This window comes from Acanthaster planci, linkage group LG07 (genome assembly GCF_054643075.1).
Source record: "Acanthaster planci isolate LZ-2023a linkage group LG07, COTS_SCS, whole genome shotgun sequence".
NCBI classification, from domain to species: domain Eukaryota; kingdom Metazoa; phylum Echinodermata; class Asteroidea; order Valvatida; family Acanthasteridae; genus Acanthaster; species Acanthaster planci.
The window spans coordinates 12,925,745-12,951,204 of NC_141783.1; the positions used below are offsets into that span (position 1 = coordinate 12,925,745).

At 42.0% G+C, this 25,460-nt stretch overlaps 2 protein-coding genes across 4 annotated transcripts in view; both read left to right on the plus strand.

Moving 5' to 3' along the window:
• Nucleotides 1–28: 28 nt before the first annotated feature.
• Nucleotides 29–5,104, plus strand: LOC110981850 (LYR motif-containing protein 1-like). Of its 3 annotated transcripts, none has more exons than XM_087138878.1 (5): nucleotides 29–230; nucleotides 2,316–2,524; nucleotides 3,005–3,065; nucleotides 4,094–4,125; nucleotides 4,415–5,104. In XM_087138878.1, exons 1-5 carry the CDS (start codon nucleotides 107–109, stop codon nucleotides 4,526–4,528), a joined length of 540 nt encoding a protein of 179 aa, XP_086995004.1. In that variant the 5' UTR covers nucleotides 29–106; the 3' UTR covers nucleotides 4,529–5,104. The 3 variants fall into 3 exon arrangements, with proteins under 3 accessions (XP_086995004.1, XP_022095518.2, XP_022095519.2); XM_022239826.2 differs by having other exon boundaries at nucleotides 34–226; XM_022239827.2 differs by having other exon boundaries at nucleotides 34–202.
• A 635-nt stretch (nucleotides 5,105–5,739) lies between these two features.
• Nucleotides 5,740–25,460, plus strand: part of dnah3 (dynein axonemal heavy chain 3) — a 52,464-nt gene continuing 32,743 nt past the window's right edge. Inside the window, exons 1-26 of the mRNA XM_022239879.2 lie at nucleotides 5,740–5,928; nucleotides 7,875–7,945; nucleotides 8,050–8,151; nucleotides 8,590–8,809; nucleotides 10,508–10,607; nucleotides 10,885–11,002; nucleotides 11,807–11,996; nucleotides 12,448–12,643; nucleotides 12,987–13,112; nucleotides 13,569–13,764; nucleotides 14,174–14,353; nucleotides 14,784–14,920; nucleotides 15,898–16,182; nucleotides 16,436–16,620; nucleotides 16,828–17,018; nucleotides 18,044–18,275; nucleotides 19,095–19,306; nucleotides 19,667–19,758; nucleotides 20,539–20,653; nucleotides 21,173–21,289; nucleotides 21,919–22,098; nucleotides 22,660–22,796; nucleotides 23,264–23,465; nucleotides 23,846–24,052; nucleotides 24,354–24,468; nucleotides 24,819–25,017. Of these exons, the coding sequence (XP_022095571.1) occupies nucleotides 7,931–7,945; nucleotides 8,050–8,151; nucleotides 8,590–8,809; nucleotides 10,508–10,607; nucleotides 10,885–11,002; nucleotides 11,807–11,996; nucleotides 12,448–12,643; nucleotides 12,987–13,112; nucleotides 13,569–13,764; nucleotides 14,174–14,353; nucleotides 14,784–14,920; nucleotides 15,898–16,182; nucleotides 16,436–16,620; nucleotides 16,828–17,018; nucleotides 18,044–18,275; nucleotides 19,095–19,306; nucleotides 19,667–19,758; nucleotides 20,539–20,653; nucleotides 21,173–21,289; nucleotides 21,919–22,098; nucleotides 22,660–22,796; nucleotides 23,264–23,465; nucleotides 23,846–24,052; nucleotides 24,354–24,468; nucleotides 24,819–25,017 (4,049 nt within the window). The 5' untranslated portion in view covers nucleotides 5,740–5,928; nucleotides 7,875–7,930. The remainder of the gene's footprint in view (nucleotides 5,929–7,874; nucleotides 7,946–8,049; nucleotides 8,152–8,589; nucleotides 8,810–10,507; nucleotides 10,608–10,884; nucleotides 11,003–11,806; nucleotides 11,997–12,447; nucleotides 12,644–12,986; nucleotides 13,113–13,568; nucleotides 13,765–14,173; nucleotides 14,354–14,783; nucleotides 14,921–15,897; nucleotides 16,183–16,435; nucleotides 16,621–16,827; nucleotides 17,019–18,043; nucleotides 18,276–19,094; nucleotides 19,307–19,666; nucleotides 19,759–20,538; nucleotides 20,654–21,172; nucleotides 21,290–21,918; nucleotides 22,099–22,659; nucleotides 22,797–23,263; nucleotides 23,466–23,845; nucleotides 24,053–24,353; nucleotides 24,469–24,818; nucleotides 25,018–25,460) is intronic.

Genomic DNA, 25,460 nt, shown 5'->3' on the forward strand with positions numbered 1-25,460 from the left:
AAGCCTCAAGGTTTTGGACGCTTTCCTTGCGTAGAGAAAGTATCGACTCCTTAATGTTGTCCAAAGCGCATAATACCGTAGCTTGTTTATTGGCGATTTGTACTGTATGTCACGAATTGCTGGTTTATCTATGACGCTAGAAATTACACAAAAAACGGCAAGGAAAAGAACCTCAGCCATTCGTGTGCATTACGGTCAGCTGGTTAGTAGTGCAGGAGTATTCGTGGCAAGTACTGCATGATACTATTGATAGAATTTATTGTTGGGAGATGACAGGCATGACAAGTGGAAAGTTCCAATCATGTTAAAGCTGCAATAGGCCTGTTACGCCCCAACTATAGCAGAAGTCCCAACTATAGTTGGGACAGTCCCAACTGTAGTGCTGCAGTTGGGCTGGCCCAACTATTGTTGACCAGTGTCTGTGGGAAATGTCTCAATATTGTCCAAGTCAATGTGTCTCACACTTGACACAATTCATCAAAAATGTGGCACTTAGCCCTATGACGAATGACATGACATTTGTAAACAATATGACTTTGGCACATGCTGGGCACATCATGCACACAGGACCTCTCTGCTGTAGTTGAACCGGCCCAACTGTAGCACTCTAGTTGGGACGGGCCCAACTATAGTTGGGACTGATGCTATAGTTGGGGCGTAACAGGCCTAAGCCTTATCGCAAATATTGAAATACTGCCTGTGTGATTTTGCACAATGGTAGAGTGTGGGAAGGAAGAAGGAACAAACAAACAGTGCCCCTCTTTCTGTATATCCCACAGTGCCTTTCTACCTTTGTACAAAATAACCCATATGGTATTACAAGCGACAAGGCTTATGAATTATTCATAGAGTTAGAGAATTTTTCTGCAACTTTGTCAGTTTGTAGGCCTGCTGTTCTTCAACGTGTGAAAAATCTTTAGGCCTACATTCATATTTGGTCAAAGACATTTAAAAGTACACTTTTTAAAACTGTCAAAACTATCCATATAATATGCTTTCCTGGACAACCGAGGCCACTGTACTGTTGGTGTGTTGATGTCATCTGCTAGTGCTTGGGAAGAATTGAGTTCAGTGCATTCTTGAGACTAGCGTGACATCACTGCAAACATTTAACATGCAGCAAAGGGGCAAATTTGGCCCAGTTTGGAGTAATTGTAGAATACCCGCCACTCTAAAAAACGACCCCTGGAATGACTGGTTACCTGGGTACAAGGTGGAAATCCCTTGAGAAGAGTGTGACACTTTGACTTGTACCTGGCTATGAGATTGATCGCACGGGGTATGAACTAATAGTTTTTCTGTTCAAACTGTGAATCCAGAGCTCACTTACTGAAAGTGAAAACATTCCTGAGAATGAGATTGATGCTTGCTTGTTGCTGTGCACAAGGAATCAGCAAAGATGACAAAATTTGTCCGTCAAAATCTACAAAAATACAACTCTTTTGTTTACTTCACTTCACTTCTTTACATGTACCTTCACTTCATTTTCCATGTGAAATATTTCATAGTAACAGTACAGTGTTACAGTGGGTGGAGGCCTCTAAAAAGCATAGCTTGTCAAGTAGAGACCCCCAGTTTTATTTATACATATGAAATACATGTCCAAGTCACAAAATATTAAGTACAAATGTAACTGTGTAGAAGGGGGGGGTAGCTGGTTAGGTTCTCACAAGTGAAACTGATTTCCTGTATTACTCGTGGCCGATAAAGCCATGGTTTATTTCTTTCTTTCCAGTTCTATTTCTCTCTACCGTTCTTTGTCTTTAGGCTTTAGGTTTTGGCTTTGACTTGGCTTTGCTTTGCTTTATGCAAGATTGGGTAACATGCCAGACTAAAAAGGTGAAAAACACACCAACATTCTTGCATCGAAATGGAGATTTCATGTAACCTTTGTAAAAGACATGGTTTGGAAGAGCGCTACCAATTTTTTAAGGAAAACAGGGCTCGACACCATTAAGTTGTAATACCGCCCTCTAAGAACTTAAGTATCTGGATTCTACAGTAACATTGAGGTTTTCTTCCTAGAATGACATCACAGTTTTGCTCATGGATATAGAAATCTCATTAACATAAAAAAGCAGTAAAATACCCTTTGAAATTGTGAAGTAAAAGTTGAAAATTAGGTTAACTGAGATACAGACATGCATTTTGAGGGTTTGTACTAAAACAAATTGATATCAGCAACCCTTTAAACTTTCCTTGTTTGTCAGGAAGATGTTGTCTTAACAGTGGTCTCATTACAGGTGTTTAGCTGCAATTATTAATGTCAGTGACTGTGCAACTCATATCCCGTCCTGTGTGGGTGTTATCTACAGGTAAACTGGATGTGAGTTTTGATTGTCATGTGACTCTGGGTGGCTGGACACTCCTCATGGCACTAAGACAAGAGGTCCTGTCCCTTTATCGAAAACTGCTGCGCGCAGCCAAGACATGGCAAGCAAGCACTAAGCTTATGAAGGATACCAGGGAAGAACAACAGTACATCCAGGATGAAGCACGTACACTCTTCAGAAAAAATAAACAGGTGACACTTTTCACTCAAGGCATTTGAAAATTTCTTTTGATTGGTGGAATGTTTTTGCAAAGTGCTCAGATGATTAGGAAATAAGATGCCTAAGTTGGTCTTTGACTTCAAGGAAACATTTTGTTTCCAAGATTTTACAATTTCTATTTGACCACCTTCCTTGAAAAAAAATCTGTAAAAATTGGAGTAGACCCCTAACTTTCTAATCATGCTACCTGAAAGTTAAAATAGAGGACCAACTCAGCACAGTTTCCTCAAAATGTTTCACTAAAGACGTCAGTATCATTACAAAATAGCTAGAAATGCTTGATTTCTAAAGTGCAGTGTACTTTGATAAAGAGGGTTACATGTCATCAAGTTACAGTGTATTTAGGAGATGTTTGTTCACCTGAAAAACTTGTTTTCAATTATGACAAATACTGAGTTCCAGTGTTGATAAACTGCAACTTAATTACCAGAATATGAAACCCCCTTTGACAGGTGACAGATCCTGAGATGATTAGGATCTACATTCAGGAGGCTGAAGCAAGACTGGCAATGGGTAAGATGAGTTAGTACAGTGACCTATCCAGATCAGGGGGGGTGAAAGAAATCTTATGGGAGGGCAGTTGTATCCTTTGACTACATAGACAGGATTTTCTCAGAAGGGGTGGCAAGACTTCCAACACATAGGGCAGTTGCTCTTTCCCGCCCCTTGGCTGCACTACTGAGTCTGTAATCTGATCTTCCATAGCAAGCAGGTGTAGAAATCTTAGCTACAAAACATCTCGGATCTTTCAAAATCCAAAGAGGTTTGGGTAAAATTAAAGATGGAAGAGGCAGCCAGACCCATCACTGAGGGGTACCCACCCCCGTTGGCAAAACCCATAAGCATCAAAATTATCTATTCTTGTGATGAACCCCTTCCCAGCTGGTACTGTGGTACCCTCTAATGCGCAAAGTTGGCAACAGGGCTGGAGGTGACCCATCATTACTTTATATGGATCGTGATGGAACGTTGAAGTGAAGTCGGGAAGGCTGTTGGCACAAATACCTTGGAAGTCAGGGTTACTAGAATATAAGTGTAAATTAGTGTCTTTCTTGAGCAATTGAGAACAAATTCCATTGATATTGTCAGCAAACCAAGCCTTACTTGTCAGCTTGATCATTTGTGCTGTACGTGTTCTTATATATGTGACCCCCCTCCGAAAAATGAGGCTCTAGTCTCCAGAGCTACTTTTGAGTTTTACTTTGTATTAGATTGAGGAATTTGAGCTCTTTCTTTTGATGTGTTACTCAGTTTGGTACAGTGAAAATGGACGTTAACATGTTGAAGATTCCTATTGCTTAAACGTAATGCAAGATTCTTTCATAGGTCTTTAACTCAAAAGTGGCTCTGTCGACATGTGACTCGTTTTCACAGAGCAGGTCATATATGTATTTTTTTTTACAGTAGGTCAGTAAATCTGCTTGTTTACTTACAATGAAAACGTGTTAATTTTAATCAGAAAAAGAATAAACTTTTATCTTTTTGAAATCAGGATTCTAGAGGTTTTCTTCAAAACCTTTTGTTTTGTTTTGTATCAACAGCATTACATTATCAAAGTCCCTATCCCAGGCCGGTAAGTACATGTGTGGAATTTGTAAATAGATCATATCTCAGCTTTTCCAAATCCAACTTTTGTTTTTTAATTTACAACATTTGAAAAGTAAAAAACTATGAAAAAGTGTTTGTAAACTTTCTTCTTGTTTTAACTGAAGCAAAATTGACATTATGCAAACTGCCATCTAAATTTAGAATACAAACCCAGTCAACTTCTAGACAGTTTCAGTTTTGTGAAATGAACTGTTCTCGGCCCAGGTATATCTGACTTTCTGACAACTTTGAATTGAGATTCCCTTTTCTTCCAGGTAAATATTCCACCAATGGGCCTAACACCCTCGGTGAGTCGAGGGAAAAAAGCACAAGACAGACTGAGGCAGAGAGCTAAGCCTGTGTATTTGCAGTCTCATGATGAGCACTGACAGAAACCACCACCTGCCACAACTCCACTTGACAGGCTCGTTATGCTTATACAATATTACTTTGGCTCTTGTTTTTTAAGATGAAAAATCACAGTCCTTCAATTCTTTCAAGTCCAAATATTTCTTTTCAAGATGAAATTTTTTTAAATGAAAGCACACTTGAGACAATCTTTTCATCTTAAACTTACAAAGCTTTCTTAATTGTGGTATGATCACTGCCATGAACAGCGGTTTAGTAATAAGTAGCTTTCAAATTTGACCCCAACCCCCAGGGCATGTAAAACTCATGTCTGCTTTGGAAGATTGGGGACTGTTTGAACGTGAGTTCATGTCTGAAACTGGCTTCCAGACCTACAGGTATGTCTGTTGTCAGTGCATCTCTGTGTATTTCAGTGGAACAAAAACTGAGACCTAGCTCTAGACGACAGGTTTGGATGCACCTGTGAGCTCAGCTGCTTTACTGAATGTTTGAAACATCTTTGTTCATTGTTCCTCAGCCTTACTGAAGTTGCTGACACCTTTTTTGAAATGTTGTATTTATAAAATAAAGGAAACGAAACACTTTTTGAAAACCAAGCATCGTATAGCGCGAGTTTCTTGTCTGTGTTTAAGTTGGAACTTGGTTCAAGAATTAACCAAAGATCTGTTGGTAAACTTTTTATGTTTATGCAGCCCTAGCTAACCTTGTTGCATTTCACGCCAGCATCAAAGCTGGGGGGTCTCTTCCCCCTCCCAGCACTGGAAATTTAGAAAACAAAGAAAATAATTATTATTGTGAAAACTATAATATGCCTCACCTGCACCCCACTGAACAATCTGGTCCCCCCCCACAAAGAGAACCGCAGCTGCTACATGTAAAGATGTCATAATTTTTGAGTTCGGGCCTGTTTCTGTTTATTTCTTCCCAAGCTGATTATAACCATCCATTCATAGTTGCAATGAAATAACCAACGAAGTCCAAAATCCATCTATTTGTTGGACCACCGTCCGTTTTGCTTGAGGAACCGAGAGCAAATCATGAGAGAGGGCGCCCGCCCCTCTCATTCCGTGTGCCAGTATCGACAAGCTGCCTATGCGATAGCGTGAGGTATCGATTCGTTTTCGCCTGGGGTTCAGCAAGGTTTGGTACCTCGAGACGAACCATAGTTTAATGGACTTCTGGACTGATACCCGACTACTGCTATACAACGTTGTATGTCATAGCAACACGGTGGCCCGGATGTTAAATAAGCTAGCTCGTAGTCGTATTCGGCCGCTGGCAGAAAGTTCCAAACTTACACTGGAACTTTTTTGGCCCTGATAATTTTCATACATTCGAGTACTTTTTAGATTTAAACTATGGAAGAAAGATATCTAGAGAATGAGTAGAAGAGAGTGCACCAGCTGTACCGTTATTCAAGGTATGGAATATTTTTTTATACAAAATGTCTGACGCCTGAACTGCTGAACACGCCGAAGTTATGATCATGGTTATGATGATCGTAGGCCTGTATGTACTTCGTTGGGCTAGCCTGTGCAGATTACTTGCTGCACCGTGACAGTGCAATTACGAAGTCGATGGGTATAGGTCACTTCGCCCCGTTTCCACTTGGCCCCATTGCCACTTATTCTCACCACCTCTTCGCTCCATTTCTAATCATGCTAATGTTACCGTACTTCGCCCCAAACATGCCAGACATGCATCATTGATTAGGCCTATATTTGAAAACTCTGGCATAGGCCCAGGCCCCGGGCCTAATGCCATAGGCCTAAATAAGGCACCCTTTTTGGACATGCATAAATGAGTGAGGGTGCTGTTCATTTGGAACTCATTTTCTTAAAACATGTTAATTTAGAAATTGTGGTTAAACATGTTAAAACTGGTATTTTTCTGCACAATGTAGGCCTAGCTCCCCGCTATTAAATTTCCAATTTCAAATTTTTTTTAATTTCAAGTGAAGCCAGCATTTCATTCATTGAAATGAAGCACAAATAAGAACGAAGATTTTATGGAAATATGAATTTTAAGCTTTTCAGGTAATCCATTCTCATTTTTGTGTCCCCCCAAATCAAAGTTTGCTCTACATTATTATGTACTAAAAACATCTCACAATATCCCCACTTCAAATCAATATTTCTTTGCTCTGCAATGTCCAATGGAATCCTAAATTAGGCTTGGGGTAGTAGGGGTCAAGGCCTATATCAAAATATTCCATATGACATCCTGTGCAAGAACACTTCAAAAAGAAAAACAGAAAAAATAGTTGAAAAATCTATGAGCCTCCCTACCTTTTCATAGATGGTGTGGATTGACACCATGTTACAATGCATTTGATAATAACATTGGACAAATGACAGAAATAATATCGTTCCTTTTAATTTTCATCAAAGTTTCCCCATAGTCTTCTATGGATCCTCCATATATGTCTTCTCTTCCATTTTAATCCTTTGGTCTGAGCCATTGCTTTTGTGAATCTGTTTTCAAACAAACTTGATGTTTAAGACAGACACAAATAAAAAATGTATGTCTCTCCTTTACTTTCTCATTTAGCATTTATATAATTTAGATCATCTGACCAGTGTCGGTGGTCTGACACCCGAGATTTCTGATACTAAACACAATATAAACATAAATATCGGTTAAGAGTCATAGTAGCCTAACCCTAAAGTTTTGATGATCATGGCCTTTGAGTTTAACAGTGATGAATTGCATTCAACACCAACTTAGTAATCAACACTGTTCACTTATGTGGGTAACCACAAAGCTCACAAAATGAAATGGTCACTGGGAAAGGTCAGATTCACAGTGACCAACATCTGGACCCAGGGAACCTATCACCATTCACCAATCACACCTGAAATTATATCCTATTCTAGTAAAGCCTAACATCATTTTTGGTAAGACTTTTATATCTAGGCATCACTAATTTTCCCTGGCAGTGGTTTATTATTAGCCATCAGAAACCATGTCCTAAAAAGCCAAAGTTAGCAGGGAAAATATCGAAGCATTCACTTAGAAAACACTTATAATATATCATAGGGTCTGTGCACAGGGTGTCAAGTGATGTCCATATCATCAGACATTTAGTATTATTAGAATGGTGTTCTGGATACCTTTGCAATGAGATATTAAAAGAATGTAGCTCAAGCTAGTTATAGACAGCAAGCTGTTTATTGGCACTATCATATATCCTTTAATTAACACAATATTTTTGTTTCATAAAAATAATAATCATATAAAGCAATCGACAAATTTTTCTAGTGGCAGAGAACGGAAGTAGTTCAAATTCTTGACTTTAATGCTAACCTAATATCATCTTACGTCCATTTGAATCAACTGTATTCTCTTTCTTTCTATATCTTACAGACATTTCGAATAAAAGCTACAACTTTGTTCTGGTGAATGAAGAATAGGAAAGCAACATGGATCGAGCAAGGGTAACACTTTTTCATTCATTCACTGTCATCCAAAGTCCCCTTCATGTTTGCAGTTTATTTCTCGATTGCTGATGAGCACTTGGCATCCTCTGCTGATTCCACAGGTAACAGGTACACCATTGCTGAGCTGTAGCCAGACCCGTGGCTTGCCCGGTCTTCCTCCTCTACCAAAAGATGCCGCTAAACATCCCTCTGAGCTCTATCAGGTAAACATTACATATTCGTACGAAACCTAACGTTACTGAATTTGTTCCCTGTATTTGAATCAAGTTTGAGGTTTTGTGTTGGATTACCTTTTCTCTCTTGGATATTATTTGACGATAATGTGTGCCACTTTGGTAAAAAAACAAAACCACAGCAAATTGACCTCGAAGCAAATGCTTTAATTGGTTATATGACTAGTATGTACATACATACATATGCCACTTTCAGCCATCATACAGGTGTAAGTTGATCAGAGAAGGTACATTGAATTTTTTTGCTGGGAACTTGAAGCAGAATTTGATGCTGTCTTACCAGAGGAGACTCTGTGTTTGTATATACCCTGCTGTAACAGTTACCTGGTCAGAATCGGATACTTCCGGCAGGTTGGAATCGTTGAGTTGAATGCATTTCCTTGTCCCTTCCTTGTCGCTTCCTCCTAGATTGTCCTGAAACACAGCGAGCACCCTCCCATCATGCAAGGCATGTCGTGGACGCTGGCCGCACCATTCAAAGAGCAGAAGTACAGCCGCACGCCCAGCGAGTCCATCGCCAACAACTACACCCCCTCTGCCAACAAGCTGAACATCAAAGCTCTGCCACGCAGCAATCTGGCGAGGTCAGTCACGCAGCCAAGCATGACCAGGAAGAGAAGCCACTCCCGTATCCTTTCCGGCTGTTATCATCCACAACTTGTGTGATTATTTTGTTTTATTTTTGTGTCAGAATGAAAAAGTCTACAATTCTTCATTCAAATCTAACAAAAACTAGTCATCATCCACAACTTGTATGATTGTTGCCCCGAAATTAAAAATACTACAAGTCTTAACTCAAAACTAACAAAAAAATAGTTGTCATCCACAACTTGTATGATTTTTGTCCTAAAGTTAAAGTCTCTGCAGTTGTTTTGTTTAATATGGCACAAGGCCAGGATTAAAAATGTGGATGGAAGTAGATATTGAGATTCAATCAGTATTTTGGGCCCAAAAAATTGGCAAACATTTGCACACAGTTTAAAAACCTGATGGTAAAGTCTTGTGCTGCGATGCGTCAACTTAGCATTATGTATGGATGTGCTTTACTCCTTCAACAAGGTTGAAAGAAATTGTTTGCTGTGGACCCGCTGTTCATTTTACTCAAACCAGCCAATCCTGGCAAACTCATTGGTCGAGTGGTAAAGATGTCCAAGATTGTATTAAGTTAGGAGTCACAGGTTTGAGTCCTACCTGAGTAACCTCTTTTTTTTCAAGGCCAAGGAAATCACTGAGTATGCAGCATTTATAACTCTTATAAGCGTGTATTAGTGAAGGGCAAAACACCCAATATAAAAGGCTTTCCTATTAAGATTATAAACAATATGCTACAAGAACTTGCAGCTGCATAGCGAGTGGGGGGTGTTGCACACCCCCAATAATTCTTTTCAGTCGGCAAATTAAAGGGTCAGTCGGCAAAGGATACCGAAACTGACGTCATGAATTATTGACGTACATCGACCGGTCGGCAAATTGACCCTGGCACACCCCCCCAAAGAAAATGCCTTCGCTATGCCGCTGACAAGAAGAACAAAGAACGTGGTTAACCAATTTACTAGGGATTTTGGAAAACTCTTTATTTCAACAGCAACTATCTCAAATAGAAATCCTGGGCCTAGGCCCATGATAAGTACCACAGCCAACAACTGAACAATCTAGACAACTGACAAGAGATCTCTGGTTTAACATGCATTTCAATGACACATTCATTTACACAGCAAACCTGTTGACAAGTGTTTTGGACCTAAGTAAAGGATGTAACACCTCCTCTGTTGACCATATTACGTAACCATTTGATCTCTGATTAAACATTGTCCCCCTTGCATTCCGACTGCTGTAGTTTGTCCAATGTATCAATCTCCTATACATTTGAATAAGACTTGTAAATAGATTCTAGCAGTATAACTCCAAAGATAAATTGCTACCAGCAATTGAGAGATCAAATGTTTTATTTGTGATGATTTCAATACTTTTATAGAAAATTGTATTTCCCCCAGACCTTCAGTAATTGACTAAAGTTTAAAGTAATAACTTCATTACAGCATTATTTACATAAACCCCTCTGGTGTGAAGGGTTGTATAGAGGACACCATGGTTTGTGGGGAAAAATTAAACATTTTTAAATTTTTAAATTTTTAAAATTCAAAAGCAAAAGCAAAATCAGTGCTACTCGTGCCTTAAACAGACATCTACTGATATGAATTAAGGCTGCAGTGTTCCCAAAACAGTATTGGAAAAGCAGGAAGAAGTACACCATCAATAAACGTTATTACTTGGAGGTAAAATAAATTCCTGTTCCAAAAAGACCTGAACTCCAAAATGCCACCAGCCCAGAGATCACCTCGCAGCCCTCAACCTGGAGACATCCCACCGATATCCCCCCGAGCAAAGACATTTGTGGGAAGACGAGCTAAGGCACAGCTAAATGGGTGAGTCAAATGTAGACATGACCCCCTTAAGAATAGATAATTACTCTGTGCTTATCTTTACAGAGTGGTGGCATAATTATTGTGTGATACTGACCAGGTAAAAAGAAGCCATTTATTTGATCTGTTTTATTGGGTGAAATGGTAATTTTTTTCTATGACATGCGTACCTGGATAAACAGTGAATGAAAAAATGACTTTCTTCCAAATTCTGTGGATTTTCCGCAAGGTTTCATGGAGGTCTTTGTAACTCTGACCCATGTTTCCTTGTTTCTTGTAGTCATGCCGTCCTTCCATCCAGCCGACCTATGACCCCTATTGAACAGTTGGACACGATGTTAAAGTTGGAGCAAGAGGAAGATGCAAATCATGGAGAGCCATGTGAGAGAGATTTAGAGGTGAGGCAGTTTAAGAGACAGATATTGAAGGGCCACACATGTTAGATCTGATGTTCTATGTCACAGAGCACTTAACAGGATTGCTTACTGTCATGTAACATTCCTCTGCTTTTACACATTCAGTTTAAGATAGCTCTTTGATGAATTTGGGGTAACTACTTCTGGTTTACCGGTTGTCATAATCTTAAGATGTAAGGAAGATTGACTCTGCAAAGCTCAGATTGGGTTCACACTGATTTCAATTGACATGAAAGCCAATAATGGTCTTTTTTGAGACTTGCAAAAATTTGCCACACAGTTTTGACAGCGTTTTACAGTCATCCTGTGCAGGCATCCTGCATGTCGCGTCTGTACGTGCTTGTTGGGCACCAGCAACAGGGCTCCCACTGTCATGGAAAATCCTGAAATGATGGCTTGCTATTAATGTGATAACGGAACAATGATACTCTACAGGCCATATCCTTGTCAGTTTATAGAAATGGCTAAAGCTGTCTTCAAGTTCACAATACAGAAATAACTTTTTTCTGCAAAATGGCATTAAATGTCACGGTAATTGTCATTTTAGTTCTGGAGAAGTCATGGAATTTCTAAGTGTAAACCTTCACTGCAACATCTTACTTTTGTACCCGCCACCTGTAGAGGTCCGAAGTATGTAATACCTTCATTGGCTCAATCTACGATCTGCATCATTTGATTAACTTCAGCTGTAGTTTTCCCAGTACCTCTTGTTCTGTTTGGTGAGTTTTAAACTGTTTTTAAAACCCAGACTGCTAAAAGTCATTTTGACATCATTGGCATCCACAGAGATACCATTACTACATCACCAAAGGCCTGACTCCAGAGATGCTAGCCCTGCCCCCAGACAACATGATGGATAACGTCAGGTGCTACATACCCAGGGCACTGCTGGAGGAGGTGGGGCTTCAGAAGCTGAGAAGCAGCCTGGAGGAGGAAATCTACAGTGACTATGAGTTCAGCAGCAGAAAGGCTATAGGTAGGGGATGGAAGGCTGGACAGACCTGTGTCACCTGTGTTTTACCAGACAGGTGATCAGTAAATGAACAGGTGATCAGTAATCAGTGTGACCGAGAAATCTGCACTCCCATGCGTATCACAGCCGCAGAACAATTCGGATTTTCTTTTACAAAAAAGCCAGACTAAAACCTTCTATTCTGTTGTTAAATTTTGGTTTGATTTGGTTGTATTTATGGTAGTGTTACTGTCCTAGAATTTCTTAAGATAAAAGGTACTTGTTAAGCTCAAATGCTAGAAAGGAGCTATAGGTTAAGAATTTTCTGAATGAAAGAAATTGTCCAGTTCTCGTGTTAAGTGTGTTTAAAAAGAAGTATTTCAAGTTTGGATTTTCATTAAGATTTCTTATTCACCACCGAAGGGTTATAAAACATCTTGCTCATTTTGTTCGGACTCCTTTTGCTTTGCCACAGTCGACTACATCCTGAAAGACCCTGATGAGAAATCCCGCCTTCACATTGCCTGGATCCCCCGCCCCTTCCCGCGGCGGATCATCCGTGCCCCCGTGCCCTGGCACAATTCCTACCTCACCAACAAGGACTGCAATACGAGCCACTTGTTCATCACCAACAACATCATGCTGGAGCTGCAGAACCTGTGGTATGATAGGTGAGTCGTGTGCATTGTGCATTGGAAGCACGCCCAGCCATTTCATGAAACTGGCTGGACAGGCTCGTTAATCTTTGATTCCAGTGTTAGACCACAAAATGCAAAGCCTCTAGGTGCTGCGCTCTGGCTATTTTCATTTAGAATGTTTCAATGGCCATCTTAAATCTCTAGTATTATTTCATGGCTTCTGTAAACTATGCATGTTTGAAAAGAGAAAATTGCAGCTGTTCAGTTTCCGTCTTCAAGTGTTCTTGTAGCACCTGGTACTGTGCATATAATGAGTCAATGAATGAGAATTTATGCTCATTCAAATGACTGCAACTTCCCTTATTTTTACCATTAGGTTTTGCACATTGCGGTTTGTTCGTCTTGAGGACCTGCTATCAGCTGAGCTGCCCCTTCTTCCGGAGGAGTTTGAAAATCTTGTCAAGAAGCAGTGTGCGGAGGCTAGACAAGTGCTGCAGATGTCGTAAGTGGGACAGTCATATCAGTAGGCTGCGGCGCAGTGTTTAAAAGTCCCTATGTGCTGCTCAACACAAAAGGGGTGTTAAGGCCGCCTGTAGGAATGCAAGTCATTGTGCCAGCCAAAACGGGCAAGAGTGCTGTCAATAAGCCATTTGCGGACTCCTTGTGAAAATATTCCCAACAGGATACAGAGAGTAAGATGACTCTAGACAGCTCTACAGCAGACACTTGAATTGAATTTCACCCCTCCTTTATGCACAAACATGGATTTGTGCGCTTTCAGATGAAAATTAATCATACATACTCTCTGTCCCGCATAATACAGCTCTTTTTAGTGTTAACCCAGCATTATCTGCTTTCTCTGCTCCAAGTCCGTAAAAGGAAACATTGTTGTCACAACAGGGGATGCGTGCCGTGGCTGTTTTCTTCATGGATTCTATTTCCCTTTTTTGTTGTGCAGCTGGATTCCGACCTGCGCAGAGATCTTCATGGACAGGAAGGAGCTGTGGGGTCACCTGGTGCCCCAGAATGACATTGACTCCACTCAGAGGGTACAGGAGTTCTTTGCCTGCGTGGCCGCGCTCATGTCAATCCAGCTCAGGAGCATGGTCATTAACTCTCTGGCTGACTTCCTCGAGTTCTTCCAAATTCACGAGGTAAAAACTCGCCAGTTTCCTTTCTTTAGGTCTTCAGACCAGGACTCCATTGCCTGTCTGTTCAGAAATTTATAGCTTATTAAATATAATACCCTGCAAATTGCACAGTAATGCTTTGTTCATTAGCGTGCACTTCTGTTAACATGCTGTTAAGAATGACAGAAAACTCTACGTTAAGATTTTGTACACATTTGATGAGCATTTAGTTGCATGAGCTTCTAGCCGTTCATGAGAAGGCTTGCCATGTATTTGGGTGGAGTAATGCAAACCTATTCAAGGAGCCTTCACATGCCTCTTTTGAGTTTGTCAAACCGCATCTTCTACAGTGATGTGAGTGCTGTCCTTTGAAAATATTTAACCGACAAAACCAAACTGAGAACCATAATTTGTGCTGACTTTCTCCCCCCAGAACGGCAATGAATTTGGTGATGAGTACCAGGAGCTGCAGTACGTGATGGCTCAAATCATGATTGTCAAGCTGAAGGTGGAAGAGCCCCGCATCACCTTTGACCCTCCCTTCAGAGAGTGCAGGGATATCATCCTGAGGTGCTTCTCCGAGATCATCAGCAGCGCAGACCAGCTTCAGCGGGTGAGAAGAAACATGCATTGCAAGTTGGAAGAGAGAATTTGTTGCAGTTTGTGGCTGATTATTTCACAGTGATTTGGAATTACCAGTAGAATCAAAATACTAATTTTACCAACGCTGTTAACTGAGATATACAGTAACTTGATAACTCTTAAAATTATGAATAACTGTATATAAGTACATGATTGCAGTTCTCAGTGTGTCAACGCAGTGCATGTTCATATCCTTGTAAGAAGATTAGAACGCCTTCTCTATAGCGAAACCTATTTCAAGTATTATATTTCCTTATGACAGTAATCAGGTGCAGTAGTTATGCTGAACAGCAAATTTTTGACCTGAAAGAGCAGCTGAAAGAAATGGACCCTTCTACGGTCCACTAGTCTGGTATTTGCTTTGATTGATGATCTCATTGCTGTATCTTTTACGGCGGCAGGTGGAGTGCGCTATCTTCCCTCAGATGCAGAATCAACGGCTGCTCCTGCGATCGGTCAAGGTGGATGAACCCCTTGTTGAGGACTTCATCGATAAAGCCATGCAGATCTTCAAACTCAACACAGTTGGACCTACAAGGTCAGAGCTTTCACCTGTTTTAAAACCGAATCAAACAGACAGATTTTGATATCGGGGGACTGTATACCAGATGACCTTTGTTACTACCTATAATCATTCTGAACTTCTATTGTAACTTTCATATTCAGGACAAAGCTGTCAAGTTTTTCACTTTCTGTGACCATTCAAGCACTAGGAAGGTTATTTATGCATTCTTGATTAAGTTCTAGTTCCATCTGCATGCTAAATCAGTCTTTAACCACTTCGGGCCGGGGCATTTTTCAACGTTGAGGTTGCTGGGCCGGCATGACTATCATTTTTTCCGTTTTCAAAATCCTTCAACAATTCATCATTCCATTTAAGAGTCGCTTATAGCCGCACGGAGTAATCTTCAGGCACTACTCTAAGTTGACAGGTGACCTTCATTGACGCCCAAATATTTCAGCCAGGCCTGCAGCCTTGTAAACAGAGCCCAGATTGTGCGGTGTTATACAACTGTCTTTTGTTCACGAATCTGGCTCAGTGCACTGCTGACCTCTTTTCAATAGGGGCCAGATTAGGATGCAGCGGTGCTGTGTGGCTCATCGCTGCAGTGGTGGAGAGCTTTTGTCCCCGGTGGTAATCCACTTGCTCTAAAACCCCAAACCCTGGTATACGGTTTCAAAATAACGCTGGATTATCACCACTTTTGAGAGTGAAAAATGCCGGTAATGCCCAGCAGCCTGGTCTTTTGTTCGGAGTACGGTCTTTTGTTACAGGGCCCTGTTTCCTTTGTCCGAGTTCGGAGACCCCGGCCACACATATAAACCATACGGCTCCGATTTCGGAGTCCCCTGCTGGTAGTGGTTAAGATAAATGGTTTCTCTCAACATCCGACTTGTCAGATTTGGTAGCTTTGGCCCTTAATTAATGGAAGAAATGATCATTTTCAAGCCTAGAGTACTGCATATGTTTGTTGAAGCACTTTACCCCAAGGTTAAAATCGCTCTCCTCCTCAGGTATCTGAACACCTATAAGAAATACAATGACCTGCTAAACACCAAGGCAGACGCCGATGTGGCAGCCTTCCTGAAGGAGAAGCACTCCCTACAGGGGTTCGTCAAGAAGATCGCCAGCTACCAACAGCTGAAAGATGAGATTGCCCTGCTGAGGATCACCGTGCCCCTCAGCATGTTCTGCCTGGACTGCCGCCTCCTGAATGCAGACCTGTGCTCCCGAGCCCAGAAGCTGAAGGAGAAGCTCATCCTCTTTGAGGTGGATGAGAACAGGATGCTTAACAAAGGGTCAGTTCCAGATTGCAATTTGAACTGAATTCATAAATCACTGATGGGCTGATCAATTACTTCTCCACCTTGGAAACCTTACGTGGCAATTAAGTTGTGCGTTACTGTTAAATGCCATGACTGGAAGGTTAGATCACTAAGTATTTGGCATAGTTAATGAGAGATTGGTTTCAAATCCTAGTCTTAGTGCAGGATTCAATCTCCTCAAATTAAGCTTGTTGGTCATGTTCTTTTTGCCGTGTTCTTTTTATAGAATCTGTCGTCGTTACGATGAAATCGCAGATCGTCTCGGTGAGATGCCAAGCACCACTGCCGAGATTGTGGAGCTGTCAGACTTCCTGAGAGAGTCCAGCGAAGTCACCGTCTTCAAACTCAAGGATGAGATAGATGAAGCTGCCAACCGCCTCATGTTCCTCTTGGACTATGCAAACTTGCCATGTAAGGAACTCGACTGTTCTCATCAAGGGTTGTGATTGCAGTAGCAAATAAGCATAAAAAGGAGAAGAAAAAGCTTTGCTTTATGTTCCGCTGTATTTGTCTACTTTGACTCACTTCCTTTGACGCTTGTCATATAAACGTTTCTTCCATCAGATATGAGATAAATAACAGAGTCTACCTATCTGTACTTTTTGCATTTTGCAACAGATGAAGACATCAAGCTCAACAGCACAGTGTTCCACTGGCCGGAGCACATCCAGACAGTCTTTGAGGTGTGCCGCAATCGTCTGATGACCAGACGAGAACAGGCCGAGGAGGAGGTGCGGAAGAAGGTGCAGCGCTTTGAGGAGAAGCTCAACGAGTACAACAAGGAAGTAGAATCCTTCAGGAAGAAGGAGGTATGTTAGCCAGTCAACTCGCAGGAAATTGGAACAGAATCAGAACACAGAGAGGTCTATGGTCCTTTTGTTTCAAGCCGTTTGGTATTAACAAAAGAAAGTTTTTTTAGTAATTTACTTTTTAAAGAAAAGATTTGGGTAGCTTTCTCACAAACTACACACCTGCTTGTGAAGTAGAGAGTTGGGATGAATAATGAACAGGGTGTCAGCGTGCAACATGGCATCTTAATGTACTGGCAATTGGTTTGTTAACCTTCACTATAGAACATACACTGTAGATATGACATGTGACACATTGGCCTCCTTGTTAGCCAGAAGCATGCCATTCCAGACCAGCATAATATGGACTCTACCAATTCTTATCAAACCTACTTATCGAGAGACTGGACTCCCTCAGGTTATAATTTGTAGTCTGTCAAAAAAGATTGTCCATGCTGCCTTTCCTCTTTGAAAGTAAAATCCATTGGGTTAGATTTTTCATCCATCATTGCAGTGTTACATATTTTATGCTACATTCATTCATTCATTCATTCATGTTTGCATGATATTGTTTTTGTTTCTTGAATCCACCTGTCCATCTTGATGGATGTAGTTGCGAGGAAAGGTAAATGAAGTGTGCAGTATGCGCTGTGTGTTTCACCGTCAAACTTTCAACTACTTTGCACTTGTATTTCAGCTTATGTTCATTGATTGAAACCCTGCCACTTTGTTGGATTGTCAACTTTTGACTAACATTTCCCTGTGCAAGCGTTGCAGTGGCACACTCAAATCCCAGGCAGTGGTTCTATGAAGATTACAGTGTCAAATATGTGGAAGTCTCTATACGTTTGTTAGCACAAGAACTCCTAGGCTTTGTAATGCCCTACAAGTAATGCTAATATTGACGGAGCTCTGTAAATTGACCTTAGGTCTTCACCAACAAAGTCTCAATAAAGTGCTGTGCATGTGTGGCGTGCTGTGTTTGTTTGAGGGAATTCCCTTCAATTTTTACGAGGCATTTGATGGCGAGTACCTTGCATTGACAGATCCTGAGCATGGACGAGATGACGACCAATGTGAACCGTCTCAACGAGCTGCAACAGCTCCTGGAAGCCTCCCAGGACGAGCTAGATGGTCTCAACAAGGAAGAGCAACTGCTGGAGTGGGAGCCTAGCCAGTTCCCCATCCTGAGTACCATGTTTACCACCAAGCAGCCATACGACCAGCTCTGGAACACCGCCCTCAACTTCCACACCAAATATGAGACATGGTTGAATGGTACGTAAAATACTGACACAAAGAGTGTTTGGGCAGTGGTTGCAGACTGATTATTATTTTTTTTTTTTCAGTGATAATTGGATCATGAAAAAATGTTCATAACTTTTTTTGATGTGGGAAGGTTTTGGTAACTTGTACTTGAAATATAGAGAGGGTCACCAGAGAGAACCAAAGTGAAAATGTCACGCACCCAGTGGGTAAAAGGCACGAGGGCGAGAACCAGCGTGTGAAACAAAATGTGCACGTTCTACATTCATATACTCTACACTGGTTCGAGTGATGTCACGCTTCGGTACTCTGTCGACTAATCAGAGGAGAGTCCATCATGGCAGTGGCCCTACACTCACACATGTTCGTAAACTTGATGTAGACGTGCATTTTGGCGTAATGCATTACCCTCTTAGTCGAAGACACATCTAACATGTGCACACCTGTAAATGGGTACCTGTGAAGGCAGATCGGGTTATGTTTAGCCCTTCAAGTCTAATATGGCAGCATCAGGCTAGTATGCACACCAGGGAGCTGAGATGATCTCAGGAATATTCAGATGTTGTGAGCCGAGTGAGCAAGGAGAATGGTGCTTTTGAATGACTGATGCTTTTAGGTAGCAGTAGATTTTACCAGTACTGCCTGTTCACTGCCATGGTATCTACTTTGTCTGGCTGCATGATTCATGGTTTGCCCCCCATTGGCTCTCATAGATTCATGCCTTACATCCAGTTCAATATTTCATTGTTTTGCACAAATGTAGAAAATACATGTTCATGTGTTGGCAACGTCGAGCATGTTATTTCAAGAAGAAAGCGTTTCCATTTGTAGGTCCCTTCCAAGATTTGAACGCCGAGCAGGTGAATGACGAGGTGGACGGGATGTTCCGCACCATGTACAAGCTCAGCCGTTCCTTCAACGACCAGCCCGGCCCGCAGCGCATCGCCAACAATGTTAAGAGCAAGATAGATAAGTTCAAAGTCCACCTGCCCCTGCTGGGGGTCATCTGTAATCCTGGCATCAGGGATCGCCACTGGGAACAGGTGGGTCGAAACCAAAGCAACAGTCAAGTCACATTGAAATGTTTGAGCTTCCGGTCAAGTGCACAGTGCAGCTGAGATCTAGTTGCTTACCGTTTACTTGGTGTGACATTTTTATTTGTAAACCTTGATTGGATAACTTTTTCAAAATTCTCATGAAAAAAAAAATTTAAAAATTCCTGAGGGGCAGACGTGAAAATTCAAAGCCCAGATAGTGAAATCTGACACACAAGTGTTTGGATATCCTTGCCGTACAGCACATGTATCAAGGTCACAGCAGATAAAGTCTGCAGTTACAAATCATTCTGTTTTTATTTCCTGCAATTCATTGTGCACATCGTTTATGTCTGAATTTGATCCTAGATGAGCGAGATAGTTGGCTTTGAGCTGAAACCCAAGCCTGAATCCTCTATGTATCATATGCTGGAGCTGGGACTGACCAAACACCTTGAAAAGTGAGTTCTTGACGTCGCCAGACAACTTGGTCTCTCCTTATCAGTATTGCCTACGTTGTAATGATCTGTGACTCTGAATCTGTAAACCTGTTCCTTATTCATTTAGACTGTTATCCTGTTTCAAATTTTGGCCAGTAACACCTAGGTTTTTACCTCGTACCGCCTCTCTGATATGCAATATCTGTCGCCAGTAATAGGGAGGAGGTTCCTGGGACACACAAGAACCGCAACTGTGAAACCGCCTTGTTGGATAAAGAGGAGGTTTAATGCACACTGGCAAAACACGGAAATTGAGTAAAGCCAAAACGAGAACAATGAGGTCAGGGGTCGCCAACACAAGAGGGCCCGATCACAACTACTGGCACGTAAATAAACGTGACAGATTTAGGCTGTCAGACATTTGTGACAACAGATGTTAGTTATTGATATCTCAAGAACGAACAGTCACCAAGAAGGTCTTTGGCAAGTGGCATATCCAGTGGGGCGGCAAGGAAGGGGAAGAGTTGGGCAAGTCCCCTCCCCCTGAGTCATGTTGCCAACGTTGTTAATAGAATTGAAAGTGCTAACACTGTCAAAATGGCACACCATCGGGGGGGGTCACAGTGAGGAGTATTTATGGATGGACAAAAGTGGCTTGTCACTTTTAAAAAATCAATTTTGCATTCCCTCCCCCAACCCAAAACCTGGATACACCGTTGTCTTTTCTATACCAAATGAAAAACAATTCTTGTCCTGAAACACCAAGTCATCAAGCCGTGACTTTCCAATGTTTGTTCTCAGACTTGAGGAGATAGGAGCTGCAGCCAGCAAGGAATACTCCTTGGAGAAGGCTCTGGAGAAGATGAAGACCGAATGGGCCGATGTACACTTTGAGTTTGTCCCATACAGAGATACTGTAAGTGTGACACTGCTGTGGTTACACACCTAAAGTGTTTAGTCGGTGGAACGGGATTCTCTTCTCACTTCAGGAGTAGGATATGTCTCTTGAGACCAACACCATTGTATAATGTCTCTACGGTGACAATTTCTTGTTCACTCCAAAATGCTTGACGGAAAAGGCTTTCAAACCTAAGACCTCTTAAATACAATACCGGTGCTATCCAGCCCTGTGTCGATAGTTTCCATCTGTCCGTGGTTGCTAGTACGTGTAAGAGGCCACGCAGTCCTCGCTTTAAGACCCCCACAGAAGATCCTTTTGCCAGCAACATTGTATATTGGAGAACTGTGAAACAGCAGTGTGGGGAACATGTGGACCGGAAATCTCTTCATGTTACCTCATCAGCCACCGGGGTAAATTGACAACGTCAGTGTACAAGGCTTGTCTTTCCTTGTGGATTTGATACAGACAGGTTACCTGACTTGCAGCGTCATTCAGGATGTGATTGATGCCGATGTTGTTGGTGCTTGTTTTCAGGGCGTGTCCATCTTGTCGAGTGTCGATGAGATCCAGCTGCTTCTGGATGATCACATCGTCAAAGTGCAGACCATGAGGGGCTCGCCGTACATCAAACCCTTTGAGAATGAAATGAAGGTGCGTGCATGCGTGTACACCTAGCACTTGCAGACAATGTGACGCAGGCCTCATGTGTTACAAGTACTGGTGGGCTAAATAGCTGGTGACCCACTGCCTAGATAATTGTTCATTGACATGGATACTTGTGAATAGACCATCTTTCCTGTTGATTAAGTAAAGTGGTTGTCATTGCATTGTCGAGATGCCATGTGAGCAAAGCTCCCATCATATCTATTCTCAGCCTTTCCGTTCTCTACCAAATTCAAACAACGCAACCATAATTCCACAGACTAAATGAAAGTCCTCCTTGGGGTTTACTGTAGAGCTGTGATGTCACTCACAAGTGACTTACAGATCTATTCAGTAGTTATCACTAGTCAAATCATAAGTCAGTCGCAGGCTGAATCTTACGTCAGTCACAGGTCCGTCATAGATTAAATCAAAAGTAATCCATAAAGTCTAATCAAAAATGGGTGACAGGTCAAAGGGAATTCCAGTGTTGTCGCAGTTCATTTGAATTGTTTGTTACTTGACTTGAAACTCGAGAACACTGGAATCCATCTCTGGTTAACTGTGATCTAACTTGAATGGTAGTCTTCATACCAGCGTAGAGGAGCAGTGGTAACAGTAATGCGTATTTCCATTAGGAGTGGGAGGAGAAGCTGGTGACCATGCAAGACATCCTAGATGGCTGGCTGAAGTGCCAGGCCACCTGGCTCTACCTGGAGCCCATCTTCAGCTCTGAGGACATCATGGCCCAGATGCCCGAGGAGGGACGCAAGTTTGGCATAGTAGACAGCTACTGGAAAGACATCATGACGGAAGCGGTGAGGCTGTGTTCGATTTGATGCATTGGCAGCTTTGCATTCACAGAGTTGATGCGTCATTTTGAAACTGCCATCTGTTAGAAAAAAGTAAAACCAATTGAAACATTTCATTAATAAATGTGCAAATGTTAAGAGGAGAACTTTGCGTCTTGAAAAGGAATGAAGAAAAGGGACGGTTAACATCTGAAACAAAAATTATTGACAAGTTAGAGTTAAAATACGCATTGACAATAGAGTAAACAAATGTAATTGAAATTTACAGAATTCCAGTTACTGATATATTGTACATTTACTGCTTGTCAGTGCTGCCTGACTGGTTCATTTCTGTCTTCAGTTTTGAGCCTGGTTGCAATGTTAGTTGTTCTGTGTGTCAAACTCAACCCTCACTGATGAGATTAATGAGAAGACAACAGATATCCACATCTACTTGTCTCCGGCCAATTTTGGTATGCGATGAATGACTGTAAGCATGGAGCCCAGCTAACGGGGTTTTTTTACCGATGTGGAAGTAGTTGTGCAAACACCTTACCCTGATATTCTCTGTCTGTCCTTCTGTCACAGATTAAAGACACCAAGGCCCTGGTATGCACAGCCCAGCCTAACATGCTCGGCCGTCTCAACGAGTCTAATCAACTCCTAGAGGAGATTCAGAAAGGTTTGAACAACTACCTGGAGAAGAAGCGCCTCTACTTCCCACGGTGAGAAAAAAAAAGTGCTGTTGTAGACCAATTTAATGACCAGAATTACAAGAATTATCATCATTATGGCGGCACCATGCTCATTGCACAGTTCCCACAGGTGTTTTGAATATTGCTTCTAATAATGTCTCATCTTTTCAAAATATACGCATGTGTCACATGGTGCAGCTATAGTAATGCCATCTCCTTGGATTTATCAACATGTTGCTCCACCATGAATAACTTGCCTGCTGATGTTCAAAATATTACTGGAAGCACTTCAGGCCCGAGTGTTTAGCTTAGTTGTTGGGGAAAAGCTTGTTTTTACCTTCTTGCGATTGACACTTCAAAAATGCAAGCTCATGTGTGAGCTCGACATTTTCACTATTGTATATTGCTCGATTGTACAGTTGTCTGGCAATAAAACCAAACTGGCAGCAGGTGTTAGGGTGTAATTTCTCTCTCGCTCTCTGTTCTTGGGATTCTAGTTTCTTCTTCTTGTCCAACGATGAGCTGCTGGAGATCCTGTCAGAGACCAAAGATCCCCTCCGTGTCCAGCCTCACCTCAAGAAGTGCTTTGAAGGCATCGCCAAGCTGGAGTTCACTGACCAGCAGGAGATTGTCGGCATGATCAGCGCCGAGAAGGAAACCGTGCCGTTTGCAACCAAGATCTTCCCAGCCAAGGCAAAGGTAACAATAAGGAAACTATTCGATGATGCGTGATATTATTATGAAGGAATGTTTGCACTTACACAATGCCCACTTTTTTTCACTTCATTTCACATTATTTGTTAACTTTGTATGTGAAAAGCACTTCCCTAGCCTAAAAGTCATCAATTGAGGCTTAATATAAAAATTCAAGTTGCTGAAAACGTGCGTTCTCATAAATTTTATCCCTAAATTTCATGACAACATTCTTTCCTCCTCGAAGGATGGCTGGTCAAGATGGTGAATAGCCATTGACTGTTTGTGAACCTTTTTTTTGGAAATCTATTCACTGGTGACTGAGCTATGCAGTGTTGAGTTTATGCATTCGGTTGTAATGACATTTACTTGCCACCATCACTCAGGGAATGGTTGAGAAGTGGCTCTTGCAAGTAGAGGAAGTCATGATATCCAGCGTGCGTAAGGTCATCCAAGAGGGTGTGGCTGCCTACGCCAACCTGCCTCGTAACAAGTGGGTGCTGGACTGGGCGGGGCAGGTGGTACTGTGCGTCACCCAGATCTACTGGACTCAGGAGGTGGCTAAGGCTATCAAGGAGCCTGGCGGGCTGAAGGTATGAAACACGGAACGTTTGCACACAGGATGAACTGAATCTGTACGTCGGGTTGAGGAAATGGTTAAGCTCATTGCTAATAGCCAGGGAGAGAGCGTACAAAGCAACAGAGGGTTTGCAGATGATGTTAAGACTCCTTTGTTGACCATCTTGGTGGTTGGAGTGGTGCCTGTGAACACGTCAGTACCTTGCCGTGTAGTGAATAATGTAACATTAACACGCAAGTGGGCCGTTGGAAATCTGCACAGTCCATCTCAGACACAAATTATTAGCACAGTGGGTTTTGTTCTTGTCTTGCTAGAAATACTTAGAGCAGAGCAACAAGCAGTTGGCAGAGATTGTTGAGCTGGTGCGTGGTAAACTGGAGGGCGGAGCTCGGGTCACGTTGGGGGCCCTGACTGTCATTGATGTACACGGTAGGTGTCTCTGAGTTGGTTTTTCCACTGACCAAGAGCAGTGGTTGCATTAAGCTGTGTTTTAGATTTCAGATCCTTGGCAGTGCACTACTTCTGCAGACATTGTTGTAATGGACACAGTCACCAGACCAGACGCAAGACCATTCACAAGACCTTTCACAAGACAAGTCACAAGTAACAGGGTGAACAATGACAAAGGAATGCTTTGATTGGAGTTCGTTAGACTAGCTTGTGACCTGAATTCAGACTGGAGGTGTCATGTTGGACTTGTGATGGTCTTAGCGTGTCCAGACTACAACAGATTGCCTGAAACAAAATTCACCGATGTGCCATTTTCACCACCCCCCCAGCACGCGATGTCGTGGAGCAGTTAGGGAACCTTGGTGTGGAGAGCACCAACGACTTCAACTGGATCGCTCAGCTGCGTTATTACTTCGACGGGACCAACGTCAACGTTCACATGATCACCACTGATATCGCCTATGGCTACGAGTACCTGGGCAACTCGGGCCGACTTGTTATCACCCCGCTCACCGATAGATGCTACAGGTAAGTCTGTCATGATTGACAACTACAAAAAAAGAAGGATAAAGTTAGTTCTAAGAGGCGTAGCTGGAAAGCACATAGCTGGATTGTGCCCTTTGTAAAGCAGGTGTTTATTACTGAAATAGTTGTAAGCTTGAATTCCAGTCAACTGTTTGCTTTACTAGAGCATTGATGCATGCAGTCCGTCAGTGTCCATTTGGTATTTGATGTGAGATCTCTGGCTGTGCACAGCATGTCCGTATGATGACATTTGACCTTTGCACCAGGAAGAAAAATCTTCTTCGGGGTATCAACACAGGGCTAGTTGAATGAATGGCCAGCATAGTTCATCACTTGTCAAATTCCATGGAGTGGGTAGTGTTCTGGTTCGTCATGAATTAATAGTGATTCCAGAGCCCTTGGGTTTAAAGTGATTGTTAGACATTCCTGTAGTAAAACTCTAGCCA